This window comes from Notamacropus eugenii, chromosome 4 (genome assembly GCF_028372415.1).
Source record: "Notamacropus eugenii isolate mMacEug1 chromosome 4, mMacEug1.pri_v2, whole genome shotgun sequence".
NCBI lineage: Eukaryota > Metazoa > Chordata > Mammalia > Diprotodontia > Macropodidae > Notamacropus > Notamacropus eugenii.
Window position 1 is genome coordinate 393,216,238 of NC_092875.1, and position 15,781 is coordinate 393,232,018.

Sequence of the window (15,781 nt, forward strand, 5' to 3'; positions counted from 1 at the left end):
AAACAGTTCAGTGGTTTTGCCCTTAGGACTGTGTTCCCTTGGAGCTCAATAGGTAGGTTTTGTATGGGATGTGCAGACGAGGTAGACCACCAGTTTGCTCAATGGTCACACAGGCCTTCACATGTCCTAAAGAAACACAAAGTGTGAGTCTTTAATTGGCATAAATATATTCTGAAAAAATAGGGACAAATGTATTGACTTGCTGGGATCATACAAATGAATGGAGTTTTGCACTGGTGCTTTATTTATCAATTCTTCAATACAATTTTGTGTAAGAGTCTTTCCCAGGATGAAAAGTCTTTCTCTCTCTCTCTCTCTCTCTCTCTCTCTCTCTCTCTCTCTCTCTCTCTCTCTCACACACACACACACACACTCACACTCACTCACACATTTGCAAAGGAAACAGTCAGATATTAAACTGATCATAGAGGGCAAATAAATGCCTGGGAAGAGTTTCCACTTTGCACAAATGAAATGTATAAAGCTCCTGTATCTATTGTAAACTTTAGCCAAAAACGAATTTAATAGTTAGGTTTTTTACTACAAATTAACTTTCCCAGGGATGGGAAACCTGAAACCTTGAGGTCACATGTGGCCCTCTAGGTCCTCAAGTGAGGCCCTTTGACTGAATCCAAACTTTCTGGCCTTTGTTCTATGAAACTTAGATTCAGTCATACTTGAAGACCTGGAGGGCAACATTTGGCCCTAAAGATGCTGGTTCTCCACCCAGCAGTCTACACAGGACTCAGGTGGTTGAAAGAGCTTTTGGGAATTACCAAGGTAGTCTGTTGAAAAAACCCTAGGATTCATTACCAATTGGCAATTGTTACATGCATTTTCTGTAGGAATCTAAGAAATTACATACACACACCAACTATTTTGATATAGTTATAACATACCATATTGTGCCACCATTCTCATATATAACCAAGGTAATTTCTCCTCTTTCTACTTTGTGTAATTGTTCAAGTGCTAATAAGTGTTAGGTAATTATAATGATTTTTTTCCTATTTTCTTACATCACATTACAGTTTTCAGTTTGTTATTATAATAACAAGATGGCATGGTTTATTAGGAAGAACACTTGGAGACAGGAGAGAGCTGGATTCAAATTGTTCCTTTAATATCCATTAACCATACGATCATGATCAAGTCATTTACCTCTCTGGGTCTCCGTCTTTGCATCTGTAAGAATAAAAATAGATAGAACTGCTTTCACAGGATTGGTATAAGGTTCAAAGGGGCAGCTAGGTGGTGCATGGTTAGAGCACCAGTGCAGGAGTCAGGTGGACCTGAGTTCAAATCTCACCTCAGACACTTGACATTCACTAGATGTGTGACTTTGGGCAAGTCACTTAACCCCAACTGCCTCATCCTGGGTCATCTCCAGTCATCCTGAGGAATATCTGGTCACTGGATTCAGACGGCTCTGGAGAAGTGAGGCTGGTGACCTGCACAGCCCTCCCTCACTCAAAACAAAGTCAAGTGCAAGTCTTGTCAATATTTCTCTGATGGCATGGTCTTCTTCGCAATGAAGGAAGAACACACACAAGGCTCAAATGAGATAAAATTTGCACAAAATTCTGGAAAATGCTAAATGCTCTAAAATTATCAACAACAACTATTATTATAGTTAAAGGTCATTCACATATATTATTTCATTTGATGCTGCTTTTAATAACCTTGTAAGGTAGAAAGAGAAGGTTTATTCATTCATAGATATTAGGACTATACATTGAGAGTAAAAGGCGATCATCTCATTTTAGAGATGAGGAACTGAAAACTCATGGGCATTAAGCAATTTTTCTCAAGATCACATAGGTAATGTAAGAGGAAGAATTTCCAGTCCAAAGTTCCTTCTAGACCTAAGAAAATGTACATTCCATAAAGTTTTCTTTATGTCTTATTGGTAGCTATTGTTAAGGGGCAGGCAGGAGTTATTTTTTTCTCACATCCTTCCCTATATAATGCACCGTGCCTATAGACTGCCACCTCAGACCACCTGAAACAGCATAATTCTTTCTTTTAGAACTTCCAATTGAATGACTAAACAAGTTGTGGTATATAAACATAATGGAATATTATTGCCCTCTAAGAAAAAATGTATGTGATAAATACTGAGGAAAGCACATAGTAAGTCATATAAACTGATGTAGGGCAGTTAGGTAGTACAATGGATAGAGTGTTGGACCTGAAGTCAGGAGACTCATCTTCCCAAGTTCAAATCTGACCTCAGACATTTACTAACTGTTTGACACAAGGTAAGTCATTTAACACTGTATTCCTCAATTTCCTCATCCGTAAAATGAGCTGGAGAAAGAAATGACAAACCATACCAGTATCTTTGCCAAGGAAACATCAAATGAGGTCATGAAGAGTCAAACGTAACTGAAACTATTGAACAGCAAAAATTAACTGATGAAAGTGAGATAAGCAGAATCGGAAAAATTATATGTACAATTAGTACAGTAATACAAATGGAAAGAACAACCAAACAATGCAATTCAGTACTGTGAAATTAGCACCCAAAGAAGAGATATTAGAATGTAACTCCCTCCCTTTTGTACATACATTTGGCTGTAGAACACTACACATGATGGAAGACTTAATCGATGAATTGTTGAATAGCTTGCTTGGCTATGTTTTTTTTTCTTCTTTTCTTTTTTAGTCTTTTATTATAAAGAATGCCTTTCTAGGTGGTATGGGAGAGGGATATATCAGACCATATAGGTAATATAGAAACAAAACATAGAAATAATTTGTAACTCCTGCTTATTGTTGGAGTGAGAATTCCTTTTTCTGGAATGCTATCCCATCAACAGGAATAACAGCGACTCTGCTTGGGCTTCTTGATGTCCATAGGAACAAAAAGAGGGACCGTCCCCTCTTTCCTCTACTAATCTAGTCTATAACACCAGCATCCTTGTGTTTTGCATTGAGGTTTGTCATCCTGAAGAGTATACAGCTGGGTTATTCTCACTTCACTTTGTTTTCAGAGTTGTCACTTTCCAAATGATCCATCTCTCCCATTCTACTTCATTCATTCTCAACTCTTCATCATTCCTTCCTCCTTTCTTGGTAGTTGTCATTTGCTCATGCAGAAATATGAGATAAGTATTAAATGTCTTTTTAATCCTTGACAACTTTAACTGTGAGAATTTGATAGCCATTTCGGTGAAGCTTTTGAGGTTTGGGGACAGGAAGAAAGTTCATTTCAATGCATTTAATTCATACTTGTAAAAAGGGAACATTATTTAAATGCTAAATCCAAATACACATATCGAAGAGTCCATTTGTTTGTGACAGAGAGACAAAAACTCTTAGAAAGAACAGTGACATTAGAATCACAAGAATATTGAGGCTGTTCTGATAGGGTACCTCTAGTACCCTACCACCTCATTGAACCCATCCAAATCAAGGAAGAATGGATTGCTATGATCCCTAACGCAGAAGTGAGGTCACTGCTTGATCTGACTTCACAGCAACAAAAGAACCTCAAGGGATGAAAAAGCGTCCCCTGATGAAAATCCACATTCCTTTGCCTAAACAAGCCTTTCACACTTAAGCAGGAAAAATGTATTGGTTTGACTCTTTTAGCCAACCTAGAGTAGCATGTGACCACAAGTCCTTTAAAGCCTTTTGTGGGTGATATAATGATTAACTGACCGTTCAAATCCTAGAAATGTCACATTAGCAGGCCCTATCAGCTCCTGGGAAAAGAGGCAGCAGAGTGTGAAACTTAAATTCCACAATGGTCTGGAAAGAATGATTAAAGTCACAAGTGATTCACAACAGCTTATAAATGAAATCCAAGATTGTTAATGTTATCAATAATGGACAGGGTGTAGATACTGAAGAGTAGTAACTTATTTTTGTTTTTATTTTTCAATAAACCAAGAAAAGCTATTCTCCTAATGGAAATATTAGTAATCTGCCATAAACTTTGGGAGTGAGTGCTATTTTTAAATGTTTGCGGAGGTTGTCTGATGATAAATATTTCAAAGAGTGTACTATTAATTCAGGCCAATCAATAATATAGTAAAACCCTGTAGCTAAGTTACCAAAAGAGAAGAAATTTATTTGCTAGCTGTATCCCCAATGAAATCCATGTCCAAAGGTTTAGGACTACAGATCGCAAGATTTTTACCAAAATATTATTCATTACCCAAACATTATTGAAGTGATAGTATGTCATGACTTTTTAATTCTTTGAGTGGAAAACAGAATAATTATTTGTGTTTCTTGAGAACTTACTCAAACACAAGGGAGGAACTTAACATCATCGAAGTGTCTTTTGTCTAACTTGACAGGAAATCATCCTTCAAGTGGTCAGACTCCAAGCAGGATCTTGTTTGAAAGATCTAAGTGCCCAATAAACGGAAGTTTTTCATCTCAAGAAAGTGCTGAACTCTAGTGATTTTTCTTTTGCTTTACATTTTGACACCCTGGCAAACCCATGTGGACCTCTGGTAGAATGAGAAAAGCACAGAGTTGGCTTGGACTTGGCATGTCCTTGTATTTTTGTGGGTTGATGGACCTTACAACCACAGTGCTGTCTGTCACTCCCATGCCCCTCAAAGAACTGGAAGTGCATCTGTCGGACAAGACACATTTGCACCACCGAATGAAAAGAAGTTGGGTTTGGAATCAGTTCTTTGTTCTGGAAGAATACACTGGAACTGACCCTTTGTATGTTGGCAAGGTAAGAATTACAACATAGAAATAAAAGATGTACTACAAGGGGGTGGGAGAGTCAGTAACAATGGTGAATTTAAACATATCATCAGTATATTTTATTTCAAGATCATAAATGTAAAATGTTGTGAGCTTGATTCACACAGTAATATGGACATTGTGCTTTGCATGTAGGAGGCACTCCATGAATGTTCACTCAATGAATGAACTTTATTATATTCCAGAAACTGTGTTCTATATACACCCAGATGTAGGAACAAGGACATACAGCGATGCATCCATGATAAGTAAATGATGGCTATGAAAAATGAAAATTCATCCAAGTTATTTACTTCCACTCATAAATATTTTGGGAGGATGCCTGGTCATAAATACTTCAAAGAGCATACTTTTAATTCAGGCTAATCAATAACATAGAATGTTTTATAGCATGTGGAATGTGAATACATACATAGCCAGCCATATACAATACCTGTGTCCAGGACTTGAGAAGATGCTTAACATAAGCGAAATAAGTTTAAAATGCCTCTTTAATCCTCAACAATTTGAATGTTTGATAGCCACCTCATATGAGCCTTTACACAGCAGAAGAAGGGAATACAAACACGTTGGTAGACAAATGAGAAAGTATCGCTGTTTTGATAGATTATCTGACAAGTAAGAGAACTTGTTTCCCTACCCTCACATCCCAAAGGCATGAAGAGGTAGAAGTAAAGGTCTGAAGGAGAGAACACTTTCCCAGAAGCGCGTGAGTTTCCTCAGTGGCAACAACATCAAACTGACATGAGAGAGGAAGGGTTATAGAAAGGAAGCTACCTCCAGGGTGATCCAGGATAGAGAAAAAGGAATATCCTAGAGGCAGTGTGGCAGGGCAGAGAGAATGCTACACTTAGTAAAGTCAGGAAGACTATTCTATCTGGCATTTACCAACTATGGATCTATGGGTCTATGAACCTTACTTTCCTTCTAGGTAAAGGAGAGATAATAAAGAACAAATGGGCGAAAAAGCATCTATTGAGTGGTTAACATGTGCAGAGTATTGTGAAAAGGGTTGAGAATACAAAAAACATAAAGACAATTCCTACTATCAAGGAGTTTAATATTCTAATAGGGGGAGACAACGTATAGGATTCTTCAGCTACAAATAATGCCTTTAGAACTGATTTTACAAGGCAGTGGCGAGGTGCACATGAAGTAGCACATGAAGTAGGTTTAAAGTGGCATGTGTGTCAGTTACTATTATTACAGAGAGAGAAGGTTGATGACTACAAAAGATACAGGATATTTCAGAGAAAAGCCATGTGGGTACCTACCAGAGATGATAACAAAAATGAATATCTTGTATTTATATGTTCTTTGTCATTTTAAAGGCATTTTCATATTCATTATACCAGGTTCTGACCTTAAAAAATAAAAAAGAAAGCAAATGTCATCCCTACATACAGACTCTAGATAGTGCCTTCAGATACTTTTGTAGACTTTTTAAAAAGGAATTACAATTAATTATTTTCAGTTTATCTTGCTTCTTTAAAATGCTGGATTTTCTCCTGTTTTATAATTGAATTTTAATCAGAAAACCATTCTATAAAAGCAACAAAATGAAAGTATACTGGAGCTAGAGAACTGAATTGAAAATAAATTTTAAAAATCTATTAAGCGATAACTTAAAGGCAGATGATTGTGACCACTCTCTCCAGGAGCAGAAAGAAGTTGTGGACCTAAGTAACTCTTAACAGCCCAAGTAACTCCCCAAAGTGGGAAGCAAATTCCTCAGAATTTAAAGCCTTAGCAATGTCTCTCTCATCCCCCATATCCAACCTCTTATCAAAGTTTGTCACTCAGTGTTTCAAAAATCACTTGTTTCCTCTCAATTCACGTTGGTCTTAGCTTAGTTCATGTTCATATCTCTTCATGGCTAGAAAAACCAAAGACTCCCTTCTTCCTCTCTCCAATCTACCTGACATACCTCTGACATATTCATCTTCTTAAATGCATTTTTACCGTGTCATTTCCTTTATTAAGACCTTAATATGGCTCACTAAAGTTTATTACATAAAACTTAAACTCTTCACTTTTCCATCAGTTGATCCTCTCCACTAGTTGTCTTTACCTCACCATCACTGTCTCTCACATAAAGATGCTCAAGAGCCACTCCACTTCCTCCATGAAATTTTCCTCACTGTACTCCTTTCTATTATGATTCCTTCCTTATCCTGAATCCCTAAAGCACTTGTTTAACCTAAATCGCTTTCTATTTCATGCTTGTGAATTTCCTCTCTCTAACTCAAGAGTTCTTAACCTTTTCTACATTATGGATCCCTTAGTAATAGTCTGGCAAAGCCTATGTACTCCTTACCACAATCATTATTTTAAATACATAAAATAAAATAATATGATTCTCAAGGAAATCATAGGTCAATAAAAAAATATATACAGAGTTTTCCAATCAAATTCACAGATTCCCTTGTATCTATACATGAATCCCTAATCTATGGACCCTAGTTAAGAACTCCTGCTCTAAAGAGGTATGTCTTACATCACTGCAGGGGGAGGGAAGAAGAAGGGGTAGTAAGAACCTAAAATGAACAAATAGCAATAAGTCTATATAAAATAAATGAAGGAAGCCATTGTTCCCTTCTTCCCCAAGGAAGTGTTCCTTTTATTCTCCTTTTAGATCACTTATTACACCCCCTAGAACATTTTGTGCCTCAATGCTCTTTGAAAGAGAGAACGGAAATTATAGGATTGAAAGTAGAGTGAAGACCTGAGGATTACTTATATTCAAGAGCTGTAGTATCTTCCTCTCTCCATCAAAGGATCTCAAGCCCAGGCCTTCTCTATGGGCTCCAGAGATGGGGAGCAAAGGACAAAATGGAGCCTATAGCCATCGATGGGGACAGCAGATTCAAAAGAACAGTATGGTGTTAAGGAGTAGGAAAAAGCACTGAATTGTAGTGGAAAGGGTAATAAAATCTGGAATTAAGATCTGTTTTTAAATTCTGCCACTCATTATCTGTACCACCTCCAGGCCTGTGGTTAACTTTCTTGTGCTTCAGTTTCTTCAAAAATAGATGATGTATGAAGTCCTTTGTAGCTCAAAATCTATAATCCTAGCACAGGAGGAGCAGCTGGGATAGCCATATGTTCTGGGCCCCTGACCAGTAGAGTCCTGGTAAATCCAGCTCTCCAGGAAAAAAAAGTACACACAACATACTTCTAAGTTTAATCTGAATTATGAACATCTTCTCCATCAGTCAGTTAATAAATATTTATTAGAAGTTTACTATGAGTCAGGCACTGTGTTAAGTGTTGGGGATATGAAGAAAGGCAAAAGACAATCCCTGCTCTCAAGGCACTTACACTTTAATGGAGATGACAACACATAAAAAGTAATTGACAAGGGGAGAGGGGACATAGGGTACCTGGTATGGGCAGGGAGTGAGGGTGAGGGGGAAGAGAATGATGAAGTCCTGCAGACAGATGGGAAATGATGAGGGATTTGCCTTAGGCCTTTCCTTAAATAGAGGATGTGGAAAGAATTCTCCGATGTCTACTCTCTACCCTCTCCAAAAAGAAGGAGAGAGGAGCCCCAAGGGCAGGGGTTACTGGAGAGTTATGAATTTCAGTTAATTTGATCTTGCAGGAAGATGAGTTTCTAGAGACATTGGTGGGTGGTCCAGGTGAGCAGCCAGGTGGGAAATGAATCCATCACTTTCTTAAGTCTAGATAACCAACTAAACAATATATCAAACCCTGCTTTGTGGTGTTTGCTGATTTCTGGGGTATAAATGCTCACACTGAAAATTTAACAATTTATTCTCAGAGTCTTGTAAAACTGACTCCAGCACACTCCTATTACCTTTAAGGGCCACTGAAAGTTGAAGGCATAGGAACTACTGATAGTCAGGTGCTCCTCTCACCTTCTCTTTATCACAAATAACTCAACACCTAATATAATGACCAGTGGAATCCTGGTATATAATGCAGGAACTGTGCTAGACCTTGGGGATATTGATATAAAATAAGACCATTCTTGTCTTCAAAGAATTTACATCCTCCCAAAGAATAAAGTCTACTTCATGTGACTGAGATCAGAAGTCAAGTAGAAGGCAGAGTTGAGACCCCTAACCTCAGACCTACCTTCACTGCTCTGTCTCATACCAGGAGGACTCTAGTAATAGCACAGAGTGAGGGGAGGAAGGCTAAAGTTGGGGCTGAGGGGTTGACACCCTGGGTTGACTGATTCTTGGCCAGTCTACTAGGCAACATGAGCTGGGGGCCATGTGCCCTTTCTGTCCCTCTAAATGCCAGTTCTTGCCACTCCCTGCCCCACAGATGGCCATGCAGAGTAGATATTCTGGTTCAATATAGACCACCCTGGTCTGGGATGGGGTCTTTGAAAGCCTCAAGGCTATTTGATTCTATTATAATGAGCAATTATGTGTCCATTCCATGGCCCTGGAAGCCCAGATCACCAAGAAAGAATTGCTTTCTGATGTGGGTTAATCAGTGCACTAAAGCCTTGAGAGGGGCTTCTGGTGCCTCAAATCAGAAGCAGCCCAAAGGAAAGATTTGTTCCAACTAGCACGTCTGATTCAAATGCCCCTGGATGAGTATACAGACATCACCATGGGGTGGGGCAAAGGCTTTCTGAGGGTCCCTATCACACAATGGCAGGCTGGAAAATGGCTAAATTATTGATCCTTGTGTGTGATACATATACCTATATACATGTAATATGTATATACATATATTATATATACACATGTTTAGTGTTTAGTATGCTTGTTGTTGTACCCTGAACTGAATTGAAGTATTACCTCAGGAGTTAGAGAACCTGGATTCAAATTCCACCTTGGCAAAACGTATTAGATGTATGACCCTGGGCAAATCACTTAAACTCTTTGTTCCTCAGTTTCCTCATCTGCAAAATGAGGACTAGATGACCTCTGAGATCTCTTCCAGCCCTATATCTAGAATATTCCCATTGCTTTTTTCCCAGATACTATTTTCTTTTTCCTTTTGGCAAGTAATGCATGTACATCTAATTCTCTGCATCTCCTGGGATATCTGACTTCTTGTCACCTTGACCTCCCTGAGACGTCTGTTTAGAAAACCTGCCACTGTATTTGCTCATTTCAGGAAGAACCTCTATAACAATTAGCAGCAGTAATTGGTGTTGCCTTTATAGAACCTGCACTGAACTTCCCAGGGACCATTAGGGTAGCAAGTCCCAGCTAGATTGTATTGACACACACAAAGAGGGAAAGCCAGAGGAGGCTCACGCCTGGTCCCAAGGACCAAACTCTTGTTAAGGTCTGCAGTGTTGTTGGAAAGGACTAACCCATACATTTTTAATAACAAAGCACTTTAATTACATTTTTATATTTTTCAAATCAATCCCAACTCAGCTTTCTGAAGTTGCCAGCTATCATTCCCTATTACCTTTGAGATTTTCCCTAATGAATGTGGAATTCTCAAACATGTGGGCATATTCACTTGTGCCACTCTGTCCTGCAAATGTTTAAAAGAAATATGAGATTTGCTTCCAGAGTGTACATGGGCATGTTCTGCTGATTACAGCTAAGAATCAATATTGAACCATTTTCAACTCTGCTACTGATTTGCTTGGTGACCCAGAGCAAGTCAGTTAACTTCCATTCTTCAGTTTTCCCTAGAGAAAATATACACCTGGAAGCTCATACAAATGTTATGAGCTCTAATTTTAAAAGCTGGAGAAGTACATTAAGCTCTCCAGAGGTATGTACTATGTAAACATAAAATGATAATCTGTTCTTCCTTACACCAGAGACTTCCCATATTCAAGAGTAAAATGCTTCCTCTTTGTCCCTTTGGATTCTCCCCTGAAGCTACCGTGTTAATAAATTAAAGAAAGGGAGGTAGAAACTGCTACCTGATCTACACCTAGTAGACCACTCCAGCTACAGAGTTCCTATGTTCTTTTTCACAGAGAAAAATAGATAAGCATTTGTAGATGCACAGAAAAGGCCTAGGAAAAAAGGTCTCAAGAGAATATTAGACTAGTTTCTTCAGATAGAACTATAGACCATTTCTTCTCTCCGATCACCATAACGGCAGCTAGGTGACACAATGGATAGAGTGAAAAGGTCTGGAGTCAGGAAGATTTATCTTGCCGAGTTCAAATCTGGATTCAGACACTTATTGGCTATGTGACTTAACCCTCTTTGCCTCAGTTTCCTTACCTGTAAAATGAATTAGAGAAGGACATGGCAAGCCACTCTAGTATCTCTGCCAAGAAAACCCCAAATGGGGTCACAAAGAGTCAGACACAACTGAACAATAACACTCTTAAGAGTTTCTTCCTTCACAGAATTTCCCAACTTCCCTTCTCTCCTGTATTCTGAGCAGGTCTTGTAGTGTGGACCTACTTTTTAAAACTAAGCAATAAGAGATACCTCCTAATTGTTGTCATAGCAATTCTCCTTTTAGGATCCAGTGAAGAAAAATAGCCAGTGGTTGTTTAGCGAAGTTTTTTGTTTGTTTTTTCAGCAGTTTTATCTGAGAAAATCTATGGACTGTGGGTTCAGGTAGGGGAATAGTGTGTTGCAGTACTCTAAAAGGAAGATCAGAGTTTAGCTCAAAACAATCAACATCTTTCAATTTAAGGATGTAAAAAAGAAGTTTCCTTTTTCTGTGAATGGATGCTTTCTAAAAAGCATATTTTTAAATCTGTGATTTCATTGGTATATGGAATCCCAGTGAGTAAAGTCTCTTTATCGATGCAGATTTGTACTTTAAAATCTTAGCTAGTCATCTGGGGATTCTGAAAGGTGTCCAGTCACATAAATGGTGTACCAGAAGAAGGACAGGAAGCCAGATTATCTTAAATCTGAGGCACTAAACTTGAAGTGCTAAGATCAGAGCTTGAATTCTATCTCTGCCACTTACTCTGAGACTCAGTTTCCTAAACTGTTAAATTGGAGGTTGGGCAAGATTACCTCTAAGGTTCCTTCCATCTTTATATCTAGGATATTACAATCTTCTAAACAACATCATCAGTCATGAGGAAGGAGAGGAGAAAAAGAGCCTTGTTACCAAAACAAAGTAAACAGGTGATTTTAATAATAGTAATAGCTAGCATTTATCTAGCCCAGGAGTGGGGAACCTGTGGCCTCAGAAGCCTCATGTGGCCCTCTAGGTCCTCAGAAGAGGTCCTTTGTCTAAATCCAAACTTCACAAAATAAATCCTCTTAGTAAAATCCCTAGTAAAAGGATTTGTTCTGTAAAACTTGGACTCAGTCAAAGGGCTGAAGACTTAGAGAGCCACATGTGGCCTGGAGGTTGCAGATTCCCCATCTCTGAATTCTAGCACTTTACAAATATTCTCTCATTTTATCACAACATTTCTATTAGGTGGGTGCTATTATCATCCATACTATAAAGATGAGGAAACTGAGGTAGAGAGAAACTAAGTGACTTCTCAGGGTCACACACTTAGTAAATACATGACCAGTTTGATGGACCACAGAGTACTAATTTATCACAGCAAGACGATATTTCAGAAAAATAATTTAGAAGAATCTGACAAGGAAAGAAAGACACAGGCACAGAATCTGCACTGTAACATGTCTTTTTGACCTCTTAAACCATGTTGTAAAACTGCTATTGGAAATAGTAGAGAAGCAGTTGTATAATGAACACTGAGCTGTCCTCAGAATTAGGAAGGCCTGGGTTCAAGTCCTGCTTCTGACATGTATATGTGACCTTAATGTCTCAATGTATTGGGAAACTCTAAAATTAATTTAATTGATCTTTTAAGTAATAGATACTGAGCTGCCTTGGTATAGAAAGACACTTCTTACACTAATGAAACCATAGGTCTTATTTAAATGTGTGTGTGTATAGGCACAGCTTTCAAGGAGCTTGCATGTTCCAGGTTAGCCTTCTAATAACAATTCACACTTGTTTTGGTTTTAAAGTTTATTGAGCATGATCTCCATACAAATATTATAGGTAGGGAAAGTATTGTTCCTGCTTTCCAAAGAAGGAAACTGAGGCTTAGAGAAAAAGAATGACTTACCCACAGTCATACAAATAGGAAATGTCAAAGCCAAGCCTGGAACTTAGAGTCTTATGACCACAAGTGAAGTGTTTTGTTTTTGTTTTTGCTTTTCCATTACATCACAATGCTCTCAAGATGACAACTGAACAGGGATTGTGTTGCATTAATTCAGGGACCCAGAAGAATCTTCTCCAAAAAGTTTGTTTTTCCTCTTCCTGTTGGCTGGTGGTTGACAATCATTTAAAATGGGAACAAAGTCTTCCATTCACATTGAAAAATAAGGCTTAAAATGTAGGTGCCCTTGGAAAAGATAACCCATGGAGTTAAATTCATATTAATCCTGGATATCAGATCCTTATCCAAGAGATCAGGTTTTTATGAAGAGTGAAAAGTGAGATAGCAACAGGACATGGCACTTGCTAGCAAAAAAGAGCAAGGGACTCCAGAAATAGCACAGAGTATATCAATAACACACTATAGACAAACTTCATCTACATCATTTTTGCCCAAGGCTGACTCTGGAGATGTTCTTTACACTTGTACACAAACACTGTCCACAAATACAGTGGATAGCAAATAAATATTTGTTGGGTTTTAATTATGACTTTTAAAGTCATTCTTCCTATTCTCTCAACAGCTGAAGGAGTATTTCCAAAGCCCTTCTCCCATTACCAACCAAAAGGAAGGTCCAAGTCTTAAGACCTGACTTGAGTAGATTCCAGGGCAGATATGGAAACATGTGGCTGCTAGGGGGCACAGTGGATAGCACCAAGCCTGGAATGAGGAAGACTCATCTTCCTAAGTTCAAATCTGACCTCAAACACTTACTATAGTTTCCTCAGCTATAAAATAAGCAGGCAAACTACTCCAATATCTCTGTCAAGAAAACCCCAAATGGAGTCACAAAGTGTCAGACACAACTGAAACAACTGAACAATAAATCAGAAATATAAGGAATATATTAGATTTCTGTCATCAACAAAGACTGTTATGTGCTGAGTATCTATTTTACTCTATAATGTGATTTTATTTGTATTTTCCTTTCAACTTTTAAATTGCTACATTGAGTCTTGCAGCTTTCTGGGAATGATTACACAGATTTCTTTGAAATTTTCTGATCCTATCATAGTTTTAGAATTTTATGGGATTAGAGGGGCCATCTTGTCCAATTTATACCCGAACAGGAATTCCCCTGACAACATCCACCTATATAACCTCTGCTTAATAACCTTGGGTATTAGTGAGCTCACTACCTCATGAAGCAGCACATTTCATTTTCAGACAGAGACCTGTTGGTGGGAATATCTTTCCATTGAGCTGAAATTTGCCACCTCTCTCCCCCAACACACCCCCATAACTTGCCTTAACATCATTTCAATTGCTTTGTTCCGTTACAATCTGCCATTTTCTAAATTCAGCTCTTTTATCCTGAGTTATAAAGAGTTATGTGTTTCTTCTCCAAGGTATCATTCTTTATTAAAGAGAGGGAATAAATATAGTTTTCAGTTTTAACCAAAGGCAGTTTCAACACATAGCACAGTTGCAAGTAGGATGGATTTCTATTTATGTATAACCAGGTCCAAACAGAATAAGTATCTACTGTGTAGTTAGAGCTATGCCCCTATGCTTTCTGAATTGTTTAAATAGAAGGTTTCAGTTGTGAAAAATAATTGGACAGCATGTTGGATGTGAAAATGAAAGAACACCATATCTTAAATAGAATTTTTAGCGGGGGGAAAAATCCTTGGCTTTTTGTCACTCCATTTTATTCTCTTGTTTCCCTCCTTTAGATAAAGCAAGGCATCCTCCAGGCAGAGAAATAGCTGCTTCCATCGTTTTGTAGTGAGTCACTTTGAGACCCATTCAAATTCAGCAAAGATCCCCAACCTTCTTGTAGAAGAGTATTTTATATGTATTTTCCGGTCTGTTCCGTGACTCTGTGCCCTTTAATTACCAGCAGGCATCTTCATACTTACACTATACTGGTAAATTCAAATAGTCAGCTACAGTTTTGACCCTCTGCGACCATGCATGAGAACTGCACTTACCATGTGTTCCCCCCTAACCCCATTACAGCACCAGAGTTCTGAAGGGAGACAAGAAAATCTCTGTGCATTAATACCCTTCTGGCTAAGCATGTATGGCATAAATGACAACATCTGTTGTCTTTTTTTTTGTGAATTAGTCATAAGAAACTGTTCACTGGAAAAATGCTAGTGCTAACAATCTAGGTCACATTGGAGTTGGCAGCAATGGACTGAATTTAGCCACTGTGCTATTGCCCCAGCCAAAACTCAGATCTCACTCTGCTGCCTCATTATGGCATGGAGGTGACCCTGAATTCTCAGGGGCTCGGCTAAAGGATTCCAAGCCCAGCAGGTGTTACCAAGCTGAAGATGCTTCAAGGAGGAGCCCAGAGGTGGAACACCTAGGCTGACCTTCAGAAAACAAACACAGTTTAAATTCAGAGAAGTCTGTCACCAAAGGATTAGGCAATAACCATTTTTGTCCATAGTAACAGTTATCATTACGTAGTGCTTTAAGGTTTGCAAAGCATTTTATATGTGGTACCTTGTTTGATCCTCATAACAACTCTGTAAGATAGATGCTATGATTATCCCCATTTTACAGATAAAGAAACTGAGGCAAACAGCGAATAAGCGACTTGCCTAGGACCACACAACCAGTAAGAGTTTGAGTAAGGATTTGAGTTCAGATCTTCCTGACTCCAGGCCCAGCCTAGCTCTCTGTTATTATTATATCAACATATATTACTATTATTATTAAGTCAATGTTTCTCTGTGCCTAAATCCATCATGCTGAAACTCACAACACAGGGTCCAGGATAACAAGACTGCACTTCATTTCCTTAGAGGATCATGAGAATGTCACTGAAAGTGTTGAAAAAAGAAAAGAAAGTAGCGCTTCTTCTACATCTGTAAATTTTCATTTATTTATGTATTAGCCAATCCAGTAAGCATTCATTTGGCATCTTCTGTGTTCAGGACACTCTGCTAAACCCTAGAAATACAGAGACAAGAC

General features: G+C 38.3%; 1 protein-coding gene and 1 long non-coding RNA gene across 5 annotated transcripts in view; one reads left to right on the forward strand and one right to left on the reverse strand.

The window, feature by feature from the left end:
• CDH20 (cadherin 20) overlaps nt 1-15,781 on the forward strand; it is a 303,787-nt gene that overhangs the window by 219,411 nt on the left and 68,595 nt on the right. Inside the window, exon 3 of the mRNA XM_072605493.1 lies at nt 4,311-4,702. Within this exon, the coding sequence (XP_072461594.1) occupies nt 4,457-4,702 (246 nt within the window). The 5' untranslated portion in view covers nt 4,311-4,456. The remainder of the gene's footprint in view (nt 1-4,310; nt 4,703-15,781) is intronic.
• Nucleotides 1-15,781, reverse strand: part of LOC140501667 (uncharacterized) — a 264,231-nt gene that overhangs the window by 87,876 nt on the left and 160,574 nt on the right. The window lies entirely within an intron of this gene.